Here is a 27,992-nt window from a genome sequence, read left to right as displayed (position 1 = left end):
CTTCTCTTAGAGGCAGCCTCACTCCCGAGTCATTTTCCTCCCCTGCAGTGCATTTGCAAGATACCCCAACGGAGTGGTCGTGCACTACTTCTGTTCCAAAGAGGTAAACCCAGCTGACACCTGAGCCCAGCCTGCCAAGGCTTCTGCAGATGGACGGCTCGGCTATCCCAGAGAGGGGACGGAGCACCAGCCTTAGGAATCGGGGGCTGCTGACACACCAGGTGTCTCCCCATTTGGACACTGTTGGCCACCTTGTGCCCTGGAACATCTCTGAATTAATCAGACTCGTGGTCTGGTGTTGCCAGCTTTTTAATAGAAAAAGAGATTAGTTATACCCTCTATACCATTACGTTGCAGGCCGTTCCAGAGAATTTCATACCTGCGTGGACAGGAGGAGATGGGGAAGGGCGCCGTCTTGCTGTGCATACCAGTCACCTAAATAAGGAAACTGTCTCAAGTGTTTGTAACCCCAGGGCTGTTTCTGCAGCGATTTCTGTTAAGGAACCTGCAGGACTTTGCAGAGCCCTCAGCACAGCTGAGTCCTGTGCGAGGAGGGCAGGGTGGAGCGCCTCTGCTGCAGAGGCCTCACTCCCTTGGGAATGACGGTCATCGCTCCATAGTCACTGTCCCTGTGTCCCCCCAGGAGTCTCCCTAGGAGTCTCTTTATATTCAGTCTCTTCTTTCTCACTATTTATTTTCTTCCCTTATCTTCCCTCACTGCTTCACCCAGGCTTTCGCTCCCATTTTCCTGACACTGAGACTAATATCTTATACAAAGTAGAGTGAGAAGCAAGAGGAAGTGTGTTCTAAGAGTACGTTGGTAATTGGGGGTCAGGTATGTTGTAAATAGATCCTCCTTGGACTGTACGCTCTATGCCTGGGAGTTCAGGAGAGTGACCTTCTCCGTCCCCTCAGGGCCAAGTGTGGGGTAGCTCTGAGGAGGGACCGCAGTGGGTGTGTGACCTCTTGGGCCGACTCCGCAGAGGCTCCTGCTTTGCTTCACCCAGCAGCCACCCAGGGCAGGTTGGTTTAGTCTCTGTGAGCCGCGGGCTTCCTGCTTTGACACCTTTCCCTTTCCAGCCATGTCACCCACTGCCTTCCAGCGCAGCCTGGCCGTCCTTCTCCAGCCTTGCTCGGCAGGGGTTGGAGGGTTGCGCTGGGTGGATGTCTGCTGCACACAGGGGACGATCAGACCAGGAGCTGACAGTGACGTGATGGCTGGCATGCTTGTGAGGTGCTTGGGGATAGTGGAGGTGCTGCAGGAGCAGGAGCAGCAGTGTGTGGGTTGATGACAACTCACCGCCAAATCCGTCAAGCTCTTGTGTGTTGGGGGAGGTCCTGCTTCCCACAGGGCACCCTAGAGGCGCACAGGAGTGTCTGGCCCTGCAGGCTCAGGACACACAGGGAGAGTGGCCCTGCATCCTGTCCTCCATGGGGTTTGGCAGACTCACAGTCCTGTTGTCTCAGTGTCTTTAACGAGTAGTGAGGGTGGGTGATGGTGCCGAATACTGACACTGTTTGAGTGGCTTGTCCTTGACATGCCATGCTCCTGTTTAAACTGTAGCACCATGCTCTGCGGGGCCTGTGTCGTAGACCGACTTGCTGGTGGTGTAGACTGGGCTGCTCCCAGGCACGCTCACCGTGGAGGGTCTTGGAGTGCCGTCAGCATCGCTCACCAAGCCAGGGGACGCTGCTCAGGTTTGGAGGCCAAGGAGTCCTTCACAAGAACCATGTCCCAACTGGCCGCACCCGCCCACAAGAAGCAGTGCCGCCCTGTGAGGGTCCCGTTTGCGCTTTGGGAGCAGCAGGAAGATGGTCAGACCAGCCCTCTACTGTCCAGCAGAAAACTCGCCCTACCGCGCGAGCCGTCCTCCCTGGCCTGCTGTGTTTGTGGTTTCCATTCGCACTACCTTGTGGCACATGTGTTTGAAGCAATAGGATAAAGAATGTGTGTGTTCTTCCTTCTGGAATACATAAACAACCCAGCTTTTCCAAACTCCGCTCTTCCTTCCCTAGACGCTCTCTGCCCTCTGTGGAGGTATGGAGAAGGCTGGAGATGAAAGCTCTGTAATGAGGACTGATGAGGATCTCTCATAATAAACGTTATGAAGTAAGAAACCAAGCCTATTTGGGTCTCTTTTTTCCCCCTTCCTGTGGGATTTCATGAAAATAACAATGAGAGGATAATAATTTAGCTAAGAATTGGGGAGAATAAGTCAATTGGTGACTAAGAAAAAAAAATCACTATAGCACTTCTGTCATACATGTCTTGATGTGTGCCACCCTGTGCACCCAGTGTGTCTGGTGGCTGATGTATTGACAGCACAGATATAGAACATTTCCAGCAGTGCCATTTCTCCTGGACACACTGGAACGCTAGCTAATTCATTGTTTCCCCCTTCACTTCACATGTTAGGGCCTTGTGCCTCTTCCGGCATCTCATAATGACTGGGAGGGTCATGGAATTGGAATTGAGTGACCCAGGGATGTTTAAGAAGTGGAGAAGTGCTGGTCCACTTCAGCCAGCTCCAAAAAGGTGACTTGGTCCTTCTGTGCCCCACTCTTGAGCCATCTGTGGTTATCCTGAGTTTTCTCTGAGATGAAAACGTCTGGAACTAAGAGGCATGGCTATATTGAGACGCAGGGCAGATGACTCCCTGGAGAGAGTGGTACAGCCCAGAAAGCACTCAGGTCAGTCAGGAGCACTGGACTGCAGACCGGCTCTGCTCCCAGCCAGCTCTGTGTCCCCCCTCAGGCTCCACTGGTGTGGATCTGTGGGTCCTGTACACATTGCACACAGATGACCAAGGGAGTTGGACTCTGGCATTTCTGAGACCTCAGCACAGAATTCATGCTCCAAATTAAGCAGAAACAAGCCCTCACTTTGGGGCCAGGCCAATGGGAGTCACATCCCCTTTTTTTCTGGGTGTTACTGGTCTGAACTTGCCTACCGGGTTCATTTTGGAGTTGAATCACCTCTTTTGGATGTTGTTTTTTAGTCTCCACCTCGGGCCTTGGGGAGGAGAGTGGAGATGACTGGCTCTTGGTTGAGGAAGAGAAATGTGTCTCCTCACCGCTTGCTGCTCTAGACATCCTTTCTTCTTCTGGAGACTGTGCCTGTCTCGGTCACATAGATAGTCGTGGTCCACAGAAAAGGGGGCATCACATACCACCTGTAGCCTAAGCCTTACAGGGGTCAAAGGAGGGCTCTCTAAAGCCCTTATCTCTAGTAGCTTCAGGATAGGCAGACCTGCTTTTTACCTGCTGTTATCCATACCACCTGGCCGTATCCCTGCCTCTGCACCTGGACCATCTGGATATTTCCACTGATCCAGGGAGCGGGCCTGGGCAGAAGCCACAGGGAGTCATGGGGCTGTGGATTTCTTCGGGATATGGATGGGCCCTCCTCACCTTTGGTTCTAGGCCCTAGTGCAGGTCTGGCACACAGCAGGCACTCAGTGTTTGGAGAATAAATGAGGAGGCCACAAGAGGTTAGAAAGACCTTTGAGTCCAGATGAAACCAAACCACAGATTTCCGTGTTTCTGCTGAAGAACCATGGGGAAGGTGGGACTTGAAAGGTGGTTGGTTTTAGGCTTTTTGGACAGCTAGGGACGAGTCTCCTGATGCAGCACTTCTCAGCTGCTGTTCCCTGGGTCAGCTGTGTCAGCATTGTCTAGATGGCTCGTTGGAAATGTGAACACCTGGGTTCTACCCACACACACTAAATCAAATCATCTAGGGGTGAGGCTCAGCTATTTTCCATAAGCAGCCCAATAATAACCATGAGCTGGATTTGGGAACCAGAGTGCCAGTTCCTTATCCTCTTGGAGAGGGACTGAAGTGCCTCCTGCCTGAGGAAATTGGGCTCCAGTCACTTCCTGGAGCCATCAAACCCCACCTCCAGCCCCAAGGGGCCACCCAGCTCTGAGTCCTTAGAAGAGCAGGCAGCTCCACCCTCTGCGCTCCAGCGCCACCTGTCAGACCAGAGCTAGCAGAGAGTGTAGCCAGAGGACAGCAGGGTGGCTCTGGAAAACCTCCTGCTGGAACTGGCTGCCTGACCATGCTCTGGGCGCTCTGGCCAAGGTGGCTGGCAGGCAAGGGGCTGCCCCTCCTGGGGGCAGTGCTGTTGCGGAAGAGAGAGAAGAGGGAACCTCAGTGGAGGCAATGGCGGGTAAAGTACCTGATCTTACCTGGGAGGTGTGGGTGGAGGAGTCCTGGGAGCACAGTCCCTCTGAAGACTGAGACCAGCCCCAGGATTGGGTTTTGATCTGGCCTGGGACCGATTTGCTCCAGCCAACCTGGCGGAGCTGAAGTTAGAAAGGTTGGCCATGACCTTGGCTTTTGAAAATAATCCCCCTAATGAGAAGGGGAGGTCATATGACACTTGCAGCTGGTTGGTTTTGCCCAGAATACCCTCGCCTGGCTGTACAGTCCACCAGGGGGAAGGAATAAAACACTTGCTGGGATTTTGAGGGCATTGCCTCCCTCCCAGGAGGCTACAGTCTGCTATTATCGCTCCTGAGCTGAAGCTGCAGCCTGCTTAGTGACTTGTCAGACCAGTACAAGCTGGGTGACGCTCATTTCCTTTTGCCTGCCTGCCGCCTCCTAGGCGGTCTAACCTTTGTCAGGGAGCCAGTGGGTGTGGTCTATCACAGCTTTCTCTTCTAATAATTCATCTCCTTCAGTACATTACTCCAGCTTTCCCTTCAGCTCTCAAGCTACAGCAGCGGCACTGTAGTCTGAGGGGAGCTGCAAGTCTGTGGTGCATAAAAACCATAATTAGTAAAAATGGCTGTGTGTATTAAGCTTTTATGCTAGGCACTTTGTACAACTTCTCATTTACAACTCACCACAACCCCATGAGATTATCATTACAACCCCCATTTTGTACATAGGGAAACTGGAGCACAGGGAACTCAAGGTACTTGTCTGAGGCCATTCACCTAGTCCAGGGCGGAGCTTAGATCTGAACCCAGCCCAACGGATTCCAGGGTCCAGACTCATCACCATTGTGCAGCACGCCGAACGCCTGGGCCCTGCCAAGGCCTCACAGGTCCTTGGCACTGCGACATCAGTGCTGCTGGGCCAGGCTGCTGCTCTGTAATGGGACGAGGGACACCTGAGCTGGGCAGTGCTACCGGGAGATCGGGCCTGACACCCAGCTTCCTGGCCCTGAGCCCCCGGAGTTCTGTTGTTTCAGCGGGAAACCCACCCATACTATGACCTCCAGGTGAAGGTGCTGAGGGCCAGAAATATCCAAGGCACTGATCTGTGTGAGTGACCCTCAATTCTACCCTTTCTCCCCTTTCTTTCTCTGGGGCTGCCCCAGAGCTCAGCAGAGGCTGGCCCAGAGAGTGTGTGTGTTTGGCGTAGGGAGGAGGGGCCGGTGCTGACTGTGGAGGGAGGCCTCCAGACTGCAGCCCTGGGGCAGGCAGGCAGGCAGGGATGAGAGGAGCACTGTGCAGACCAAGGACTCCTCCTTGGGTCTAGGAAGTGGAGCAGTGCCAGCCTGGGTGAGCCTGCTGTTGCCAGAAGTCAACACCTGCTCTCCAGGAGCTTTCCATGCCAATGCTCACTCTGGGAGGGGAGTTTGTTGCCCGAATCAGGCTGTTTCTGGGAATTGCTCAGTGGTCTGTGCTGCCACATGATCTTTTCAACTGGCTGCTGCAGGATTTTTCCATTCAGTTGAATGGGAGGTCAAGGACATCGGCTCTCCCAGAATTCCGTCCCTCCGCCCCACGTGGGCAGCCTGCTCCTTCCCCTCCCACCCTAGCCTCCTTGGGGCACCCTTTTCAGCAATAAGAGCCAGAGGCTGAGGACCCCTCCCCCATCCCACCTGCAGTGTCCAAGCCTGACTGCTACGTGCAACTGTGGCTGCCCACAGCATCCCCCAGCCGGGCCCAGACAAGGATGGTGGCAAACTGCAGGGACCCCGAGTGGAACGAGACCTTCCACTACCGGATCCATGGCGCTGTGAAGGTGAGGACCAGCCAGGGTACAGGTGCCTGAGGGAGAGGCTCCTCCAGGGTGTCCGCCCTCCTGCCCTGCCTCAGCTCCCACCTCCTCCTGCCCTATCCCCATCCCCAGAATGTCCTGGAACTCACCCTCTATGACAAGGATGTCTTGGACAGCAACCAGCTCTCCCTGCTGCTGTTTGACCTGAGGAGCCTCAAGCCCGGCCAACCCCACAGACACACCTTTCTACTCAACCGCCAGGTGAGCCACCCCACCTGTGCCAGCAACGAGCCAAACTCAAGGAGAGGAGGCCCCGCGCAGGGCACTGAAGTTGGGCCTCCCAGTTAGCACAGGCCAGGCCTCCAGGACAGACCCTCCTCCATCCTGCAGCACTGACCCTACCAACTTCTTCCCTGTGTGAAGCCAACATGTGAGCTCCTGGAGCGCAGAGCTCTTTGTCCCGGTCACTGCTGAGTCCTCAGTGTCTAGAACAGCATCCAGCACACAGTTTTGAATGGATGTAGCTCTTCGTGGCGATGCCACTGCCCCCCTGTGCCCATGGGAAGCCACAACAACAGTGTCCTCTTCCAGTCACGGAGCTAAGCAGGGCTGGGGTGCAGGGACGGCCCCTGGGACTTTCAGAGCTCTTTGAAAACACCCTTGCTCCTTCCATATAGGATTCACAGGAGCTGGAGGTGGAATTTGTTCTGGAGAACAGGTGAGTCCAGGTGGAGCCTATGTCTTCCCATTTATCCTGAGACTCATGGACAGCTCCCAGTTGTCAGTCACCGGGTCCTACCCTGGCCTGGCCTGAGAGGGAACGTCCTGGTCTTAATGCCCATTGCAGTGTTGGCCAACAGGTCTGCCCCCATCCCCAAACACTGCCGTGCTCCCATGCTCTTCCAGCTGGTTTGGTCACATTATTACAGTAACAGCCATCTCAAGGGGACCAAATGTCCCATGAGCCTCTCATCCTTTGCAGTCAGGTGCCTGCGTCTGAAGTCATCACCAATGGGGTCTTGGTGGTAAGTAGGAAGGCCAGCTTGGGGCTGCCCAGGGCTGGGGGACAGTGAAGAGTCCATGATTGAGCCCATCACACCCACTTGCCTCTGAAGGACATTCAACATCTCCTCAGAGGGCAGATTTGCTGGGGAGGCATCTCAGGGAGGAAGGGCAAGAAGCTGCCTCACCTGTGTGGACAGCCCAGAAGCCAGGCTTTCTACTTTGTGCACAGCACATTTCTTAATTGGGACCCTGGCTGCTGACACTGCCGAAGGAGCCACTATCAGGGCCGCTTACCTCCTCCCCCTTTTCCACCAGGGGCCCCTTACTCTGCAATGGGGGGCTGCTACAGAAGACCCTGCCCATAAGGCACAGGCCCTGAGAAGGTTGTTACCTGGACCCTGCCCCAGATACCCCTCCCTCCCTCCCCTCCTCCATCCTGGTTCGGGTGCTGTGCAGGGCCTGTGGATAGTCTGGCTCCCACAGGCCTCTGATTTCCTCAGGCTCAGCCCTGTCTGAGAATCAAGGGTACCCTCGGGGGAGCTGAAACAGCCCCACATCGAGAGTATGGTAAGTCTGTCCAGGGACCTTGGTCTTGCCTTCTCTCCTGGGCGGGCTGGGAGCTGCTGATTTCAAGAAGATGAGTCTGGGGAAGAAACTTCTTAATTTTACACTGCTTAAAGCTGACCAAGGATGGAACAGATTGCCTCTGGAAGTAGAGAATTTCCTGTCCCTGGAAGTATTCAAGCATAGAGGTTGTATCAGTCCAACTCCGGCTCTACACAAAACACCAGTAAAATCTCAGTGGCAGACAACAGGGAGCGTTCATTTAGCTCACACGTCTGGTGGTCAGCTGGGGCTTGACTTGTCTAGGCTGGACTTAGTGGGAGTGAGCTGGCTCTGCTCCATGTGTCCCTCCTCCACCTTCTGTGACCAGCGGTCTAGCCTGGGCATGTCCTTCAGGCATCAGCAGAGGCACAAGAGAGCAAGCCCAAATGAGCAAGTGCTTTTCTAGCCTTTGGTCACATCACGGCCACTAAGTAACATTTCATTAGCCAAAACAGGTCCCTGGGCTGACCCTAAAGTTGGAGGGCAGGGAATGTGGCCGGCCTCTTTAGTGGCAGGAGCCAAAGTCACGTGGCAAAGAGGGAGCATTCCAGAAGTGAAGAACTGGGGCCATTGGTGCAGTCTGCAACAGAGGACAGCCATTCAGGAGGGGGGTCCAGATGTGGGAGAGGAGGCTGTGTGACAGCTAAGGTCCTGCAGACACTGAGTCTTAGTCTGTGGGATGAGTGCCACCCAGGTAACAGTGTGCACTTACTCTGAGCCAGGCACTGTGCAGAGCATGTTACATGTGTTTTATCTTTTAATCCTCATTACAACCCCATAAAGTAGGCCCGTACAATCTTTATCCTCTTTTAATTCATGAGATCCAGGGTCAAAGAAGAAACTTGATTAAGGCCACGCAGCCAATAAGTGGCAGAGCCGGGACCAAATCCTGCTCTGTGATGCTCTGGGGCCGTTGGCTGTGTCCAGCACAGATTCTGTTGTTTCTGACTATAAGCAGCAGAAATCAGTGTCAGTCATAAACCATGGTGTGAAAGACATCTCACTTTCCTTGTTTTCTCTAATCCCCTCCCACCCCGGGGTGATGTCAAGTCTCTGGGTCTCATTTAGTGCCTAGGAGGGCACGGAGGGAGAGGGATTCCATTTGGACTCTGGTCCTGAGGCGTCTGCCGTCCTGGACTCTTTGGGTATCTGTTGCTCTAAGCCGTATTTGGGGTCTGGGGCTCTGTTGTGAGGCTGTCTGAGATCCCCCTGCATGGGTGTCACACAGCCGTTTCTCTCTGAGGTCCTTCCTCCTCCACAGAAAGCTGCTAGGAATGGGGCCCTGCTGCTCCTGGGCCCGCAGGCCTCTCTCCTCACCTCCTCCCAGCCTGGCCTCACCTTCTAGCCTGGGCTGGCCCTCCCCAGCTCCTCCAAGCCACCTATTCTCTCTGTGCCATGAACCCACTTCTTCCTTTTACCCCTCTGCAAACCCTCTCTGTTCTCCCAAGGCCTTACACTCTGGAAGCAAAGGCCAGAACAGCTTGTGACCTAGTTGTTTTCTCTTTGGCCACAAACCTCCCCCAAGGCGATGAATACAGAACTTGAATGAGGGCAAGAGATGGGAGAATACAGGTTGAAAACTGGTAATTAATGTAATACTATATGATAATTACAATATTAAAATTATTATAGAATTATATTTTATAGACTTAACATAATCATCTCAAAATCATCGGCCCCATAAGCCATGGGCAGGGGGCCCTCTCCCTCCTTGACTTTCCCCCTCCCCAGGTTTCCAGTTATGACTAGGGCAAGTTGTAGGACCCTGAGTGTCCTTCATGATGCCTTTGCTGTGGGTCATAGTGCCAGAGAGGGCACAGGGTGATGAGGTGGCATTTCCAAGGGGAAGGGAAGGGGAGGTCCTGCTCGGGGTGCTGCCATCATGAGCCACCCCTGTCCCCCGCTCTCGACCACTCACCTGGGTGTTCACCTGGGCCCTCTGCTCCCAGGCTCGAGGCAGATTCGGCTGGCATTGCCCGGGGCCTACGAGAAGCCACAGCTCCTGCCCGTGCAGCCTCCCGTGGGGGCGGGCCTCCCAGCCACCTTTACCTTCCACGTGAATCCCGTGCCCAGCTCCAGGCTGAATGTGGAGCTGCAGGAGAAACTCACGGTCCTGCAGGTGAGCGAGCTCAGAGCCTGGGAGGGGGTGGGTGATAGAATCAGTCCAGCCAGGAGGAATGCCCCAGGGCCACTCCGGAGACACATTTTCCTCCACTCTGGAGGGCTCCTTGGGTGTTTTCTTCTCTGCAGAGTGACCAGAGTGCTGAGCTGGAGGCCCAGACCAGCAAGCTGGACAAGGGGAGCATCCTGCTCTCCTCTCTGGCCCAAGGCCAGGAGGAACAGCGTTTCGTGGCCCTGGGGGAGGTAAGTCTCTGTCTGGGCACCTGCGGGACCCCTGCCTGCTCTGTGACCACCAAAAAAGTTCTGGAGGAGGGGCCCAAAAGGGGGTCGAGATCAGGCCAGTCAGGAGCTCAGCCTTGGCATCCACATCTGAGTCAGTTACTGGAGCAACAGGGCTTGTGGGTGGGAGAATCCAGCTGTGTGCTCAGGCGCGGGACTGCTGTCTCTTTCAGGGCCAGGAGGTGGCTCTGAGTGTGAAGGCAGATCTGAGGTGAGGAAGGCTCTTGGGCTGGGCTGGAAATGTGGGGGCTCTGCTGCCTACGTGGCTCAGCCCAGGCGGTGGGGGCGTATCTGGTTCGGGTGGGGTCTCTCTGAGGGGTTCCACATAGTGTGGGTCTGCTCCTGTAAAACATGAGCTTGGCCCGAGGCTCTCCTCCACTGAACAGTCACGCAGCACCCCACCCCCACCCCGCCTGAGGCAGCTCTGGGGACCTTGACCTGCGCCTCGGCTTTGGTCTCTGTGACGGGGAACAGGAGTTTCTGGACAAGAGGAAGCCCATCGTGTCCAGGGCCCTGCAGCAGGCGCTGGGACTGAGCCAGGCTCCTGACAGTGGCCAGGTATGGAATGGAGGAGCCGCTGGGACAGATCCAGCCTCTTCCCTTGAGAGGACTGTGTGGGCAAGAGGTGACAGGAAGACTGGAGGAAGGAGGCAGGCCAGTTTGCCTGAGCCGATGGGCACAGTCGGGAGAACATGTATCGGATTATATCGGACCCCGTCTATAAGGAGGGCTGGACAGCCCTGGCCAGGCGAGCTCCGTCAGTCTGCTCGGGCTGCCTTAACAGAACACCACAGACTGGCGGCTTAAACAACAGACATTTATTTTCTTACCTGGAGGCTAGAAGTTCCAGATCAAGGTGCCATCAGGGTTGCTTTCTGGTGAGGCCTCTCTTCCTGACTTGGAGATGGCCACCTTCTTGCTGTGTCCTCACTTGGCCTTTCCTCTGTGTGCAGGGGGGTGGGAGGTCTCACTTCCTCTTCTTACTAGGACACCAGTCCCATTGGATTAAGGCCCCACCGTTATGACCTCACATAACCAAAGTACCTCCTTGTTAGGCCCCTTCTCCAAATACAGTCACCCTGGGGCTTCAGTATATGAATTTTGGGGGAACGCAATTCAGTCCATAACAGTAGACAAAGGGATTTAGAAGTGGAGGGTGCACGGGAGCTTGTGGCTGGGAGGCAGGAGGAAAGGCAGGGCTGAGGGGGAGACCTGAGGGAAATCAGAAACAAGTTTGTGGCTTCCTCCTGGCTGCAAGTGTCCTTGCATAATTCATTGCTGGGAGCTGTCCTGTGCATTGTAGGATGCAGGCGGAGGGTAAAGAGGACACAGACCCTGCCCACAGGGAGCTCCGTCTCCTCCAGCGCTCTGAAGGGTTGGTGCCCTTGCTGGGCAGTGGCCAGGGAGCAGATTTTCAAAACAGGAGGACAGGGAAAGGAACCAAAAGTCTGGGGTGGAATGAGCCAGACCTTCGTGGAAAAGCTGAGCAGCCAAAAAGCTTGAAGTCTGATCCCACCAGGCACTTCTGTTCCGGAAGAGACATCTGGGCATCTCTCATGTCCAGGCTCTCAGGTCGAGGCTGCTTGGTGGTCTTTGTCACTTTAGCTCAGTGGCTCTCAATGGGGGGCAATTTCACCCCCCACCCCTACCCAGGGGGCATTTGTCAGTGTTTAGAGACATGTTTTATTTCACGACTTGGGAAGGGGGAATGGGAGGGCGATGCTACTGGCATCTACTGGGTAGAGGTCGGGAATGCTGCTAAACATCCTACAACATACAGGACAGCTCCTCACAACAGTGAATTATCTGGTCCAAAATTATCAGTAGTGCCAAGATTGAGAAAGCCTGCTTAAGCTGTTTTGGGTGAATCCAATACAACTTCCAGGTACCTACTTTCCTGGTATAGTGGGTAAGAGCCGTCTCTGGAGCTGTACTGCTTCGGTTTGCTAGCCCATCACTTACTGACTGTACGATTGTGGGCACATTATCTAAACTTCCTGGGCCTCAGTTTCCTCATCTGTAAAATGGGCATCTCATTGGGTTGCTGTGAGGATTCAATGAGGTAATACATGTAAGGCTCTTAGATCAATGTCCAACATTACAAGCAATAATAGCTAAATGACAGTGGTGGTGGATGTGATGATTCTTATGTGCCCAGGTGCCTGTGGTGGCTGTGCTGGGTTCAGGAGGCGGAACCCGAGCCATGTCTTCCCTGTATGGCAGCCTGGCGGGGCTGCAGGAGCTCGGCCTGCTGGACACTGTGACCTACCTGAGTGGGGTGTCTGGGTCCACCTGGTAAGTGAGGTCGGGGCAGGGCACAGAGTAAAAGAGAGCGTTGAAGGATATGACCTGGTAAGCTGGTGGAGTCCCTCAGGGGGAGCTGGGATCCTGCCTCCAAGGGAGTTAGGAGGGGCAGGAAGGAACTGAGTCCCCAGGGTCCCCGTGAGCTGGTGGTGCAGGGCAGTGGGTGCAGGTGATGAGGGAGGAAGGGTCACGCACGGACATCTGCATCCCCCTTCACTTGCTGCACTTCCCTGCCCCTGACTGTCGGATTCCCTCTGTGCCCAGGTGCATCTCCACACTCTACAAGGACCCAGCCTGGTCCCAGGTGAGCTTGCAGGGCCCCATTGAGCGTGCCCAGGCTCGGGTCTGCAGCAGTAAGATGGGGGCAATGTCCAAGGAGCGCCTACAATACTACATCCAGGAACTGGGGACCCGGGAAAGCAGTGGCCACCGCGTTTCCCTCATCGACCTCTGGGGCCTTCTCATTGAGTATTTCCTGTTCCAGGAGGTAAGAGAAGAGCAGGTAATAAACAGACATGGTGCTTTTCCATCCTGCGCCGCCAGCTCTTAGTTCTGCCTTAGCCACTAGGCTACGATCTGAGATTTGCAAAGCTTTCCCTGAGGTCTGCACTCCCTGGGGGCACGAGGTGAGATTCCTGGGTGGGCTGATGCTTCATCTTTCCTGCCTCCTAACCTCAGGGGACGGAGAGGCTGGTCTGCAGTTCTCAGGTCTGTCTGCATATTAGAGCCACCTGTACAGCTTTCCAAACACATCCACGCCTGGGCCCCCACTTCCAGCGATGCTGATTTTGATTGGTCAAGGGTAGAGCCCTAGTACAGGTGCGTTTTGAAAACGTCCCAAAAGATTCAAACTGCAGCTGAGGCAGAACACCCCTGGCACCTGTTGGCCAAGCGGCCATGACTCACGCCGCCTGGTGGCCGATTCTAGAACTGTAGGCCCGGCATGAGCTGGGAGATGAGATTCAGAGCTGAGTCAGGTTCTCAGCCCTTGGGGGCCTGTCCCACTGGTGCATGGCTATCAGTTGTGAATGTATATCACAAGTGACTTCTCATTTCTAAGACAAGAATCCACGTTTTCCAGTGATTTGCTTTCTAAAGGATGTAGACTGGATTTTCAGTTACTCCTTTAAAAATGTCACTCTGATATGCTCTCTTGAATGGGAAAGAAGCGGGGAGAGTGTTCCCAACACCCCTGGAATTGCACAAGACCCACAGTGGCCTTACCTCTGCTGCAGCCTAAAGCCTGTCCTTTACAGAGCTGTCCCTAGAGCGGTGACCTTGGCAACCGCAGTCTCTTGTTGGCATGCAACACCGAGCAGGGTGCCGGGCCTCAGGCCAAGGAAACTCCAAAAGGCCAAGGTGCCCCACTTCTTTCCTGCCCAGGAAAACCCTGCCAAGCTATCTGATCAGCAGGAGGCTGTCAGCCAGGGCCAGAACCCTTACTCCATCTACGCCAGCGTCAATGTCCGCACCAACATCAGCGGGGAAGACTTTGCAGGTGCCTGGGTGTGGGGACCTAGGAAGCAGGTGGAGGTGATGGTTGGCAGGAGGGTGTAAGAGGCCAGGCTATCAGGCTACAGATGGAAGCCTTGGAGCACAGTGGGGTTACTGCCTCCTGTTCTCGGCAAGGCAAAGATTCCTGCTCAGGCACAGGGGCCAGGGGGGACCCTGGGGTCCTGGTGGGAATCCCATGGTGATATTCCCTGCTCTCTGGGCCCTCAGAGTGGTGCGAGTTCACCCCCCATGAGGTTGGCTTCCCCAAGTATGGGGCTTATGTGCCTACCGAGCTCTTCGGCTCCGAGTTCTTCATGGGGCGACTGCTGCAGCTCCGGCCCGAACCCCGGATCTGCTACCTGCAGGGTGAGTCTAGGCTGGAAGGCTGGGGATGGGGCAGGCACCCGGCCGGGCCCTCATGTGGGGTGGAGGAGTTGTGAGGGCCCAGACCTCCCTCACCTTTCTCCTTAGGCATGTGGGGCAGCGCCTTCGCAGCCAGCCTGAATGAGATCTTCCTGAAGATGGCCGGCTCGGGCCTCGGCTTCCTAGACTGGCACAGAGGCACTGTGAACATCACAGGTGAGGATGGGGACCCTGAGCCTCCCGTCAGACCTCTCTCCAGCTGTAGAACCCTGGCAGAGGCATGGAGAACGAGGAGGGGTCAGAGAGGGACCTGGCTGTCCCTGGGGTTCAGGGTAGTCCTGAGGAGATGACTTCTAGTGTAGGGTCTCCAGACGCCCAGAGGCCTGCAGATGCAGTGTGGGGTGGGAGTGGGAGGCTGGGGGAGGACCTACATCAGAAAACCCAGGCAAGTGGGAGAGCTCTGTGCTGAGGCTGTGCCTTTGAGTTCTCTACTTTGGGCTCCAATTAGGTCAACTCAGCCCAGGACCACTGGGCCTCCGGCTGATACTCTGCCCACACTCCTCAGGGCTTCCCTTCATCCTGCTCCTTAAATGGCCTCTGAGCTCCCAGCTGCGTGGAATACCTCTCCCACCTTTCTTCCCTGAATAACTTTTCTGAGCTCTTAAGATTCAGCTCAGACATCGTTCTGTCAGAGGTCTTCTCTGTTCCACTCCTTTCCTCCAGGCGGATTGAGGGTCTGACCACCAAGGTCTCATAGGACCCTCTGCACACCCCATCATTGTCCTGACCTTGGGGCATTGTTATGGTTTATTCTCTCCTTATGTGACTCTCTCCTAAGTAGGCATGAGTCCTGGAGGCCCAGGGCTGGGCCGTAGTCACCTTTGCATCCCTCATGCCCAGCACAGAGCCCGGCACGTAGTATCTGCTCATTGGGCATTTGATGAATGACATTCTAATTGGAAGTTGTACATACAACCTTATTTTCAAAAGGGTTGGAAATAAATTATTATTTAATAATGGCAATGTCATAGGCAACTTTCAAAACATGAAAGAAAAAGCCATTTCAAAGGAGTTCTGGGAAGCAATGGTCAGAGGCCTGGGAGGTGGATTGGGGAAGGAGATAGAGGGGCTCCCCTGAGCCCCAAGGGCCGCTGGACCATGGAGGGCATAACTTCCTACCACGTTCCGCCCTCCCTTCCCCCCCAGATGACTGCCACAGGCTCCAGCTGCACGACCCCACGCGGCTGCGCACGAGGCTCTTCACCCCACAGGGGCCCTTCTCCCAGGCTGTGCTGGACATATTCACCTCCCGCTTCACTGCAGCGGAGAACTTTAACTTCATGCGGGGCCTCTGCCTGCACAAGGACTACGTAGCCAGCAGGGAGTTCGTAGCCTGGAAAGGTGGGTGCTGCTCTGGGTGGGGACCCCTTGCTCCTGTGCCTCTGGTTCACTGGGACCAGTGCCAACTTTTGACCCAGGGTTTGGGGTGTGGGCTCCTCTTGCCCAGGGGCTGACTGAAGGGCTGTGGTGACAGGCAGGGCCAGGGACTGGGGTGGGAGACCCCGTGGCTGTCAGAGATGGGGAGAAGGAGAGACCTCTACAGAGAGGGGCATTCCCAGTGTGAAGAGAAGAGGGTCTCTATGAAGAATTTGTCCCCCTGCAGACGTGCACCTGGACGCCTTCCCCAACCAGCTCACGCCCATGCGGGACTGCCTGTGCCTGGTGGATGGGGGCTTTGCCATCAACTCTCCGTTCCCACTGAGCCTGCGGCCACAGAGAGCCGTGGACCTCATTCTGTCCTTCGACTACTCCCTGGACGCCCCTTTTGAGGTTAGGTGGGGAGGAGATCTCTGCTAACAGCCTGGCTGGGGGTGCGGGGCTTGCCCTGCGTGGGAGGCCTGGGCACTAAGCTGCGGGCAGGGCGCCGTGTGCACGCAGTCGGCAGCACTGGCCCCCGACTTGGAGGAGGTGGATTGCTGAGGCTGTGGGTGGGAGTGGGAGTCATCGAGAGAGGAGGCCAAAGAGGGTCCTCAGGAGTCTTCCATCCTGCTGAAGAGAGGACCCTGTCCTGGACCTGCCCTTTCCTGCTGGGATTCCTTCCTCCCATCTGAGCCTGGGTCTGGGTCTGCTGTCCCTTTGTTACTATGCTAACAACGGAGCCATCATGGTCCAGCAGGGTCTCTAGCAGTGGCTCCCTCAAACCCCGTGGGCTCGTGGACAGGTTCCACTCTCCGGATGTGGGCTATGGTTGTGCTGCTGGGCCAGCCCTTCCCTCTTTGGCTTCTTCCTCCTCCTCCTGGGTACCCTGAGAGCTTTAGATGATGGAAGAGCCTCGTCCAACGGGACCTTCTACAGTCACTGGGTCTTAGTCTTGTAAAATTGAGATCGGCTCTCCCACAGGAAGCAGGGAGGGGGCAGGGCAGGGAGGCAGAGGGTAGCCCTGAGGGGAATGGCAGTGGGAATGCAGGTGCGGTAGGCACTGCCCCTCGATTATTGTTTATCTGTTGTAAACAACGACCCCACTAGAGAGTTAGTCTCATTCTTATTTACAAATGAGGAAACTGGCTCGGAAGGTGAAATTCATCACAGCCTTATTTTACGAAAAAGGAAAGGTGATGTCTGCTTGAAGTCACTCGGCTAGCAGGAGGCAGAGCTCGTGTTGAACCCTGCACCTGTGTGAGTCCAGGCGGGCTCAGAGCTTGCCTGCCTGCCCAGGTCTTACAAATGACAGAGAAGTACTGCCTGGACCGGGGCATCCCGTTCCCCAGGATGGAGGTGCTCCCTGAGGACTTGGCAGACCCCCGTGAGTGCTATCTGTTTGCCAAGGCTGAGGATCCCCGCTCGCCAATCGTGCTGCACTTTCCCCTTGTCAACCGTACCTTCCGCACACATCTGGCCCCAGGTGAGGGGAAGCCCTGGGCCTGGGTCTGGCCCACAGATCCCTAGGGTGGTGGTGGGATGCAGGGCTGAGAGTGGACCCCATCACTGTGCCGAAGCATGCCTCTTGGAGGGCCTGAGCTGGCCACTGCACCCTCTGCTCCCTGGCTTTGGGGTTCGCACAGGCCCAGCTCCTCCTGATGGGCAAGAGAGCTGAGACAGGAACCCAAACAGGACCCACTTGGAAGCAGCCGGATGTCCTGGGGGCAAGGGAGGCTTCTGGGCTGGCAGCTCCCAGCTGGCTCCACAGAGCGCCCTAGCCTGGCCTCTCCTGCACACCCCACCCACAGGTGTGGAGCGACAAACAGCTGAGGAGAAGGACTGCGGGAACTTTGTCATCAACGGGCCAGACACTCCCTATGGCATGATGAACTTCACCTATGAGCCCAATGAGTTCCATCGGCTGGTGGCCCTGAGCCGATACAACGTTTTGAACAATGTGGAGACCGTGAGGCATGCCCTCCGGCTGGCTCTGGACCGGCGGCAGGCTGGGGCCAGGGCTGGAGGCTGACCCAGGCTGGAGTGGACTGCGACAGAGGAGGCACCGTGGGGCTCCAGGCCAGGGCTTGGTAGAAGGAGGAGTGGTGGACTCTGGGGGGCTTCTGCTTCCCGTCTCACCAGGACCTGCCTTGAGGGCCCCAGGCCCCAGAAAGCTCCTGCAGAATCGCAACTTGAACTTGGGGCAGGGTCCTTCTTGTATGTGTTTCTGGGAGAAGACAGGACAGTGTGTCTCTCCAGAGGCCCTTGGGGATGTAGGGCAGAGTTGGCAGTGTTCATGGCACATTGGAGTGTGTGGAAAGTCCGGCAACCATCTAGCCTCAGGGCCCACCCCAAACACAGAAGGACCCCAGAGGGCCCAGGTCTCAGACTCTAACCAGAACCGGAGCTGTGAGAGCTGAGGTGCAGTTTCCTCTCCTGAAACTGAGACCAGAAGCAAAGATGTACCCATCCGACCCACACTTCCTACAAATGGCACTTCTGCCAGCCTGACACCACCCACCCCAACTCCTGGATGCAGAGCTGAGTGCTGTCAAGAATAAAGGGGGCCCTCCTGGGTTGCCAGTCTGGGTTGCTAACTTCATCATCCTGCCGCTAACTCTCCTTGGCCTTCTGGCCTCCCCTGTCCCTCCCTGCCGCCCCCCACCCTGCTCTGCTCAGCCTCCTGAAGGCTGTGGAACCATGGCCCCACCTGGCCGTGCTCCAGCTGGCGGGTGTGCACATTGTCTCCCTGCTAATTACCATGGTTCGCTCTTTAAGCTTGGGCCACATTCTCTTGTCCTGTGTACAGCCTCCACCTCATGCGAATAATCTCACCATCCCGGAAGCTAAATGGGTGTCTCCAGAGGGCGCATCTGTTTATCAGGGGGCAGTGTGGAGGTATGCCTAGTATGGGTGTGTGTGTGTGTCCCTGGTGAGGGCAGGGCCAGGGAGCACCTGTCTGTTGGCCATGGATGGGCGGTGGTGGAGGGAGCCTGGCTGGGACCTCGGAGGCCTGGGTTCCCGTCTCTTTCTCAGACACGTCTGGCTGGCTGGGCAATCTGCCTGTTTCTCGTCTCCCCTGACCCACCTGGGACCCTCCGACACCTGGACTCTCCAGCGTGGGCAGATTTTTGATCTGTGCAGAGGGGATCCACTCTGTCCAGGCTTGGTCTGGGGTTCCCCAGGCCCTCTCCTGCCCCGGCCGTTGGCCTCTGCAGTCTTGTTCTCCTCACCCCTGCCCCAGCCCAGTGCTGAGCCACCTGGGCCCTGGAACACTGTCTCCTGCTGCCCCCACCACCAGGAGTGCTCTTGTGGGCTGCCCCCACCTTCCCAGTCAAGCATACTCTCCAGCACCAAAGTCATAATTCCTCTCTCAATCAGGGACACCCTACTGTCCTGACTACGCTGGGAAGAAGACCGTAGTTCTGGCTCCCAGCTGGGAGGAGGGTGGCTAGATCTCAGGCTGGGCCTGGCCTTGGGACCCTCAGGCCTCCAGCTGGACATGAGTGGTGAGGGCTTGGAAAGCCAGGCCTCAAAAGGGCCCCGTGCTTTTAGCTGGCACGGGGTGGGGGCAACTTGGTTCTCTCCTGCCTCCTCACCATTGCTGCCCGTCGGAGGTCACCACTACCCCTGCTTCTTGGCTCAGCAGTGAGAGGTTTCCTTCGGGGCAGCCCCAGGCTAGCCCTTGAGCTCTTGTTATGGCCACTGTCACCACCACTGCTGTGCCCGCCACCATCAGTAACTTGTTTATTAGAACCTTCACAGAGTTCATAACTTACAACTTCTAGAGTTCTTAGAACTTGGAACTCATAGGGTTCACAGAGTTCTTAGACCTTCCTGGGGCTCAAAACCTAGAATCTTCAGCCAGTCTGTCTTTGATGCCTCACACAGCTCCCCGGCTGTCTGGCCCCTGAAAAGTGAGCCCCCCTCAAAGGCAGAGAGTTTTGTCTTTCTGTTCACGGCTGTTTTCTCAGTGCTCAGAACAGTGGCTGGTGCACAGTAGAAGCTCAGTCAGTACTTGACGAATGAATGAAATCCTACCTTCTGAAGAGATGGATCATCACCTACCAACTGTGGAAAGTGTCTAACACTCTTCTCCAGGGGTTCTTACCCATTTGGACCTTTTCAAAAAGCTGATGAAAGCCACGGACCCTCTCCCAAGAAAAATGCACATACATGTGAAACGTTCCACACAACAAGGTCTCTGCTTCACTTTGTGATCGCCACCCCCAGGCCATGGCGGCTGGTGTTTGCCCTCCTGGGCCAGCAGGTCTTGTGAGGGAAGCAGGCATGTGGGCTTGTGCAGAGCTGGTAGGCACCTATTTCTCAGAGAAGTATGAGAAACGCCACTGTGGCTCGGATTAAGTTTGGGAAGACATGATGGGACAAGGGTGAAGACAAGGAAGGGGGAGGCTGGTCCAGTGCTCTAGCCAAGAAATTGATTGACAGATGCAGGGGTGACCTCAGCCAGGGAATGAGAGAACATCACCAAGATTGCATCTGGGAGCCAACCAGAGTGAGGAGTTGGGGGTCAAATATGACCTGGCCAGTTTGGCTCCTGTTTCTAGGTGAGGAGGGATCTGAGTCTATTTCTACTCCATTTCTACCCCAATTCCAACCCTTGCCCAAGATGGCTGGAAGTAAATTTGAGGGTCCTGAATGTGACTGGGTTGGAGGGATTTGGCCAGAACACAGCTGTAATCTTGGGTCCTTCTGAGGCTGGGTAGAAACTCAGGAGTAGGGGCTTCATTCCTTAACTTGTCAGAGTCCCTCATCATCCAAGGGAAGAAAAAGTGTGGCCATCAAGGCTGCCACATATAGCTGCACGGGGCACAGGTTGTACACTGCACAACTCCAAGGGGGTGCCATTCATATGAACTGATGGTATGAATTTGCCCCCTGGAGTTGTACCACATGGCAACCCTGGGACCACAGTCTTAGTTGAGGGAGTGTGAGGGTAGAGGCTGGTTCCAATATTAGGCCCCTGGCTTCTTCAGACACATCTCCAGGCATTCACAAGAATATCAGGCAGAAAAAAGAAAGAGGGGAGGGGAGGAGGGGAAGAAGGAAGGAAGGAGGGAGCAAGGGAAAGAGAGAAGAAAGAGAAGCGTCCTCTCCATTCCTTGGATGATGGAGCACTGGGAGGTGGCTGGAGTATTGGCAGGAGCTGGTTGGTATGGGTGCAGCCCCACCTTCTCCTGAGCTCAGGCCAGCAGCTCGTTGTCTCATGGCTGTTCCACTCTTGCTGAGAGTTTAAACGAATGCTCCCTCATTTCAGATGGAGCTGTTCTTGGAGGGGGGAAAGGAGGGCTGCATAACCCTGCATGCATCCATTCCCCGCCTCCAACTACAGGGGGTGAAAATCTACAGGACATAGAACAAACAGGGTGGGGGACCCAGGACTTTGCTCCAAGCAGGAGAGAGGAGGTGTCCTGCGAGTTAGGGACGCTAGTCGCCACTGGAGTTCCAGGGTGGGGATGAATTTTTTTCCTATTAGGACAACTGAGGCACGGAAAATATCAAGCAAATTAAGGGCCCACACATGTTAAAAGCCATTTACTTTAGTCAGATTTTGGTTTTGAAAAAATATAAGAGAAAGGCCGTTTAATTAGACCTTTTAAAAGTCTAATTGCCAACGCTGGCTGGAGAGCTTTGGAAAGTAAGGAGGCAGGGTGAGGGGAAGATCAGGGACAGATAAAGAGGGGAAATATGAGCGAGGCAGCGGAGAATAGACAGAGCTGGGGCAGAGGCGCTTGCTCCAGAGATTGGCTCCGGCTGCTTAGCTGGGCTTGACAAAGCTGCTATGGCTCTTTATGCTTTGACCTCACAGCCATGAGGAATCACTGGGGGGTCTTAAACAACATGGACATCTGGGCCGGTTCTGCTCTGGTCCACTGCAGGGCATGGTCCTCATCCACCCAACCCAACTCAGTCCTCTGGACCGGGCCTGAGGGCTCCACCATAAGGCCTGGGTGTCCCTTTACCACTGTTTCATCTGGTTTGGGCTGGTATCACTTAAGCACCCCCCCTTTCCTGCTTTATGATTCATTTCTCTTTTTTCTACCCTCCCCTCTGCTGGTTTGAAAATTATATTTTCTATTTCTAGAATTCTGCTAGTTCCTCTTGTCAATTTTATTGAAGTCTAATTTATAAGCAGTATGTACCCAGTCTAAGTGTACAAGAGTTAGTGTATGGTTCAGTGAATTTGGACAATTTGTATATACACGTAACCAACACCACAATCAACACATGGAACACTTCCATCTCCCCAAAGGTTCTCTGTGTTCCATCCCAGTCAATCTCCCACACCTTGTCCCAGTGACCACTGATCCGCTTTCTGTCCCTCTCGATTTGTTCTTTCCAGAGTTTCAGATCGTGGAACTGAATAGCGTGTACTCTTTTGTGTCCGGATTCTTTCACTCAACATAATGCTTTTGAGATTCATCCATGTTGTCGTGTGTTGGCGGTTCATTGCTTCTTGTTGCTGAGCAGGGTCGTATGGATATACCACAAGCTGTTTATCCATTCACCTGCTGATGGAAATTTGGATGATTTCTAGTTTTGGGCTCTCATTAAACTTTGAATACTTAAACTTTCATTTTTAAAAAATCCCTTTCAAAAAGTCAGTCTCCCTTTTCTTTTCTCAAGACAAGAACCTTAGTAGACTTTTAGTTTCTTCTCTTTCCTGCCCTACATCCTGCTCCCCACTGACCTAAACTTCCTACTAACTACCTGGGGGCTCTTACCTGAATTTTACTTCCAATTATTGAAAACTTCAAAATAGCAACATTTATTTCAACTTTACAAAATACTGATTTATCTGCTCGTCATTGCTTCTTGTAACTCCTTTCTTCCCTTTGGGTTTCTTTTTCTTTTTCTTTTTTTAATAACTTTTTTTTGGATTTTATTTTTTTCCTTTTTCTCCCCAAAGCCCCCCAGTACATAGTTGTATATTCTTCGTTGTGGGTCCTTCTAGTTGTGGCATGTGGGACGTTGCCTCAGCGTGGTTTGATGAGCAGTGCCATGTCCGCGCCCAGAATTCGAACCGACAAAACACTGGGCTGCCTGCAGAGGAGCGCGCGAACTTAACCACTGAGCCACCGGGCCAGCCCCCGGGTTTATTTTTCTTTTTGTTGGAGTACAAAATTGAATAGTTCTTTAAAGGAGGGTCTGTGGATGGCAAACATGCTGAGTCCTTATGTGTCCGGAAGGGTCTTTTCTTGCCCTGATCTACGATTAATAATCTGGATGAGGGTAGAAGTCTTGCTTCAGACTTGTATTTACTCAGGTTTTAATGCCTTCTGACATTTGATGTTGCAGATGGCAATCTGACGTCAGTTGAATTCTCGTTTCCTTATAGGTAATTTGTCCTTAACATTTAGACTTTGTCTTTGGTTTTCAAAAATTTCGCTACGATTTTTCTAAATTGTGAGCTTAAAAAAATATAGCTGAGCTCTTTCAGTTTCCGAATTCCTGTCTTTTTGAAGCTCTAAGAAATTATCTGCCCACGTTGTCAAAACACTGCTCTTCTTTATTCCCTCTTTCCGGTATTCCTGTTAAACGCATATGGACATATCTGCATCCGTCCTCGGTGTCCCCAGGCCTTCCCTTTACGAGTTCTATCTTCCACTGGCGCTGCATTTGGGGGACTTTCTTTGCATGATTTTCCAGTTCATGGACACAATCTTCATCTGTGTCCAGTGTGCTTCTTGACTCATGTTTGGGGCTTTTTTTGTTTAACTTTTGACTATCACGTTTTTCAGTTCAAATTCTCTAGTAGGATCTTCCCAAATGGCCTGTTTTCATTGCACAGATGTGCATTACTCCTTTAACTCAGAGGATGTTAACAAATGTAATTTAAGACTTTTTTGTGATTGTCCTGTGAACGATTTCCTTGGGTAGGTTCTTTGTTTGTTGCTCCTTCTTCACGGCCTTTGCCTTCAGTATGTATTTGGTAATTCTTGGCTGTGATCTCATCTCTGGCAGGGTCTCTATGTGCTCTGGGCTGTGATGGCTCCTGGTCAGGTCACTGGCCATGCAATGCCAGTGGTGGCCTTCAGGCGGCAATGTGGGACCTGGGGAGGAGACAGACGGGGTGCACTTGCAGACTGTGAGTCTTGAAGTGACGCCGCAGTCCCTGGGGGACCGTCTGCCATGGCACGGATGGCGCCTTGCAGGGCGGCAGCCCAGGCGTCCTGCTGGGGCTCCGCTTTGCCTCCTTTATTTGGGGTTGCCTCTGAGTGTCCAATAAAGAGCTCCCTTTCTTGTTTTGAATCATGGATTATGAATTTATTATTCTGTGTTTACATCTTTTCCATCATTGATGAGTTTGGGTTGAGGGTTAAGTAAAATATTACAAAGGAGACTTTCCAGTTTCAAGATGAAAGACGGAGGACAAGCTAAGATCACTCCCCAAAATTTAAAAAAATTTAGCAATTTTCAATGACCCAGTAAATTTTCTGAATTTGTCTTTTTAAGAAATAATTTAGGTTAAATTAACTCTTGAGTACCCTAAATAATGAAGAAAATTTAGATATCATTGTTGCATAAAATTTTATTCTATTAACAATATCTCAGTGTTTTGATCACCAATGTATGTTTCAGTCCCCAAATGCACCATCAATCTGAACTCACATCTACTCGTCTGCTGGACCAGTTGAATCTGACACATCCAAGGGTAAGGAGCCTCCTGGTCTGAGAGCTCCTGGCCTCACTAAGGCTCTCAGAGGCCTCTCACAGGATGCAATGTGACACGGGGTGTGCCATGCTGAGCACAGTGGCTGGCACACTGAGTGCTCTCAATATATACTGGGTACTTTTTACATGGGGTGCTGATGGCTCTGAGCTGCTAAGAAGTGGCCTCTTAGCTGGTGCTAAATGATCCGGTCCTCACTGCTCCCACGCCCTGCCAGGGGCATTCAGAGCAGCCTGGCTCAGACCTAGGCTTGTTGCTGGGGGCAGGGCTGGCTGGTGATGCTGGCCAGAGGGACTCGTTGTCTGGTCCCACCCCTCTCCTAGGCTAGGGGAAGGACCTGGCCTTCTGGGACATTTCACAGGACGCGCTCCTGGTCTTTGTCTCATGGATCTGCCTTATCTACCCTCCATCCTCCTGGCCTGGGAGGAGGTGTGCCCCCTTGTGCACACATGCACATGCTGTCTCCTTTTATTAGCTATGCCAGAATTCCTGGTGGTGCTGGCTGACCTCCAAGAGGTGAGGAACAAGCCCTCAGCGTGGGAGCCTCCCAGAGGGTGGAGTTCCGATCCCCTCATGGATCCCTGCCTTGCTGAACTAGGCAGATTCAAGGTCCCATCTTTGTGCAATTGTTGCTGCCACGACCCAGGGAGCAGGTGTCTTTGTCAAGAGCCGGGCTCGTTGTGAAGCCCGGGCAGGAGGGACTGGGAGGAAGAGCCAGTAGCCAAGGGCAGGGCTTCCCAGCCACTGCGTGCTGTTCTTCGATATTCCTGAATGGTAGCCATGGAGCTCCAAAGCCCTCAGGGTGGCCGGAAGGACCTGGGGGGTTTGGAGTCCTGTCGGCCATTCTCTTCCAGCTGCCTGCAGACGTGTCCATTTACCTTAGCGTGCCACCTCAGGGACATCGCTGTAGAGGAGCGCCGTACATGAAGAGCTGGTGGGTGCAGGCCTAAGGGACCACCTGGCCTTCTGCAGCCATGACATTCTTGAATTACTGGTGGGATCAAGAGCTGAGGCCACAGCCTTCACATGAGCCTGCTTCCCTGCTGTCACCAGGCTGGCCAGTGGCTCCCAGGGGACCCTGTGGAGTTTTGTGCTCAGTGGAAGCCCCTAGGCCTGGACACCCCCTTTGTCACCCCCTGTCCTCATCTGTGTCTTCCTCTGAGCAAGAACTACTGTGGCAGTCTCTCCTCTCATGTCTCCTCTGGTGTGCCATATGCTGGCTATTGGGGATGGGGGCGGGGGGCATATGTGACCAGGGCCACTATCTTGAGACTTCTTGTCTCATTCTCAGACTAGGCCTGGCTTCTGGGGCCTTGACCCCAGGAATCTAGGCCTGAGCTGGGTCTAGACAAGCAGTTTCCCATTGGAACTCTCAGAGAAGCTGACCTGAGGGAATCTGGGAATGAGAGGCAGTTTGGGGCCCCAGGGCCAGAGATTCTCCTTCATTGAGGGACAGTCTGGCCAGGGACTTGCCACCAGAGCCTGTGCGAGCCTGAGGTCCTGATATTTCCAGCTACCTCAGAGGACATCATCCATTAGCAAGTGGAAGTACCCTGCTGAGAGGAGCCCAAGGCTGCAGGAATGGGTTGAGTGGGAAAAACAGCAGCTTGAAAGCAGGCTGGGCATCTAGGACTGTTCTGGAACCTGCTTGCTAGGTGGTCTGATGCAGGGAGAAGGCTACTTCCCTATGGTGCAGGCCTTGGCTCTGTCTGCAGTTCCATGCCTCTTTTCTGGCTCCTCCACAAACCATCCTCACTGCCACTTGGTCCCAGTGAACCAGCCAGGGAGGGTCAGCTCTGCTTAGGTTGCTCTTCCTGCAGAGGACCCCAAGTCACCGTCATACTGGAGGTTCCTATTGCCACTCCCTGTATCTCCATCTGCAAGTGACCATTGCAGAGCTGGTGGAGAAGCCCCTGGGGAATTCCCTCCTGGTGAGCTCAGATGATGGGGAGTAGAGGTGCAGGGAGCTGGCAGAAAGCGGAGCTAGAGCTGGAAGGGCTCCAGAGGCCCATCTGAGGATGCGTAGTGATGCTCCTCTTCCATTCCTGATACTGTTCATTTGTATTTTTCTCTCCTCTTGATCAGTCTAGCTAAGAGGTTTATCAATTTTATTAGTATTCTCAAAGAGCTAACATTAGCTTTTGTTGATTTTGTGTATTATTTGCCCATTTTCTATTTAAATGAGTTCCAGTCTTTATTATTTCATTTTTCCACTTAGAGTTTAATTTGCTCATCTAGCTTCTTAAGGCAGAAGCTTAGACCATTTAAACTTGTTCTTTTCTAACATTTGTATTTAAAGTGTAAACTTCCCTCCAAGCACTGCTTTAGCAGCATCCCACAGATTTTGTCCAATATTAGACTGACAGAAGCAATCAGATACAAGAAAATAATTAGAAGCGTAAGAATTGGAAAAGAAGTAAAACTATGTCTGTTTACAGATAATATTATAATATACCTAAAGAAACCCAAGAGAATACATGATAAAACTAAGACAGACACTGAAAGAATCCAGTAAGGTAGCAGGAAATAAAAATTAACAGCCTTCTTACACACAAACAATAATCAGTTGGTTAGAAAATAGAAATGAAAAATCCCATTTACAATAATAGCAAAAAAGAAATATACTATTTAAAAAATAAATTTAGCAGAAAGTATGAAAAACCTATATGAACAAAGCTATAAAGAACTTTTAGGGTTAAGTTTGTGTGCTCCACTTTGGCGGCTCGGGTTTCAGATCCTGGGTGCGGACCTACATACCGCTCATCAAGCCGTGCTGTGGTCACATCGCAAGCAGAAGAACCAGAAGGACTTACAGTTAAGATACACAGCTACGTACCGGGGCTTCGTGGAGAAAAAAAAAGAGGAAGATTCGCAACCGATGTTGGCTTCCTCACCACCGCACCCCCCACCCCAAAAAGCAAGCATACCTTAAAAAAAAAAAGCTTTTGAAAGACGTAAAAAGCACAGTTGAATGAAGTGAAAGATGTCTCTTTTTAAATAGAACGACTCACTGTCATAAAGATATGAATTTTCCCTAATGTGATTCCATTAAAAACAATTTTTCTTTTGAGCTAGACAAGTTGATTGTAAAGTTTATATGCAAAAACAAATGTTCAGGAATAGCTAGAAAAAACTGAAAAAGAAAAGCAGTGTTTGTGTGTGTGAATGGGGAACAGGGGAGTAGCCTTATCAAATACTAAAACGTGATAGAGACTTTATAATTAAAATTATATACTATTGGCACGTAAATAAACCAATGGAACAAAATACAAGGCAGAGAAGATGGAAATACGTAGGGAAATTTAGTACATATTAACGGTGGTATTTCAAGCCACTGGAGAAAAGATAAACTTTTTAATAAGGGTATTGTGACAACCAGATAGTTGTTTGGTAAAAGATAAGATGAAATCCACAGAGTAAGTGGGCCAGAGATTGAGATTTACAAAATGAAGTCAAACAGTTGCTAAAAGTCAACGTGGGTATGGGGCTAGTTTCTAATTATGACTCAAAATACAGATAAAATAAGTGAAAAGATTGATACATTTAATTAAATGAAAAATGTTAAAACCTTTTATGTGGCAAAAACACCACCAACGAAGTCAAAAGGTAAATGACAGCCTTAAAGAATTTTTTGCAATCTATTTGACAGAAAAAGGGCTAATCTTCCCAACTATAAAGAACTCTTAAAATTCAAGAAAGGGAAAGACCAAAGACCTGATAGAAAAATAGGCAAAATAGACAAAGAGGCAGTAC

General features: G+C 53.0%; 2 protein-coding genes across 6 annotated transcripts in view; both read left to right on the top strand.

Moving 5' to 3' along the window:
* VPS39 (VPS39 subunit of HOPS complex) overlaps positions 1–2,113 on the top strand; it is a 41,379-nt gene extending 39,266 nt beyond the window's left edge. For all 4 annotated transcript variants that reach the window (XM_046649751.1, XM_046649742.1, XM_046649760.1 and 1 more), the window contains one exon: positions 49–2,113. In XM_046649751.1, coding sequence (XP_046505707.1) covers positions 49–124 — 76 coding nt within the window. In that variant the 3' untranslated portion in view covers positions 125–2,113. The remainder of the gene's footprint in view (positions 1–48) is intronic.
* On the top strand, positions 2,010–18,141 carry PLA2G4F (phospholipase A2 group IVF). 2 transcript variants are annotated; one of them, XM_046649776.1, is made up of 20 exons: positions 2,010–2,110; positions 5,202–5,274; positions 5,844–5,980; positions 6,089–6,217; positions 6,634–6,674; positions 6,939–6,981; positions 7,462–7,528; positions 9,517–9,686; positions 9,818–9,931; positions 10,141–10,178; positions 10,390–10,525; positions 12,126–12,262; positions 12,536–12,758; positions 13,655–13,769; positions 13,994–14,131; positions 14,237–14,344; positions 15,335–15,529; positions 15,792–15,958; positions 16,844–17,030; positions 17,356–18,141. In XM_046649776.1, exons 1-20 carry the CDS (start codon positions 2,081–2,083, stop codon positions 17,574–17,576), a joined length of 2,469 nt encoding a protein of 822 aa, XP_046505732.1. In that variant the 5' UTR covers positions 2,010–2,080; the 3' UTR covers positions 17,577–18,141. The 2 variants fall into 2 exon arrangements, with proteins under 2 accessions (XP_046505732.1, XP_046505724.1); XM_046649768.1 differs by lacking the exon at positions 2,010–2,110 and adding an exon at positions 3,965–4,172.
* Positions 18,142–27,992: the final 9,851 nt, after the last annotated feature.

Source organism: Equus quagga, chromosome 2, assembly GCF_021613505.1.
Source record: "Equus quagga isolate Etosha38 chromosome 2, UCLA_HA_Equagga_1.0, whole genome shotgun sequence".
NCBI classification, from domain to species: domain Eukaryota; kingdom Metazoa; phylum Chordata; class Mammalia; order Perissodactyla; family Equidae; genus Equus; species Equus quagga.
The sequence above is the reverse complement of the archived record's forward strand: the minus strand, read 5'-3'. Positions and strand labels throughout refer to the sequence as shown.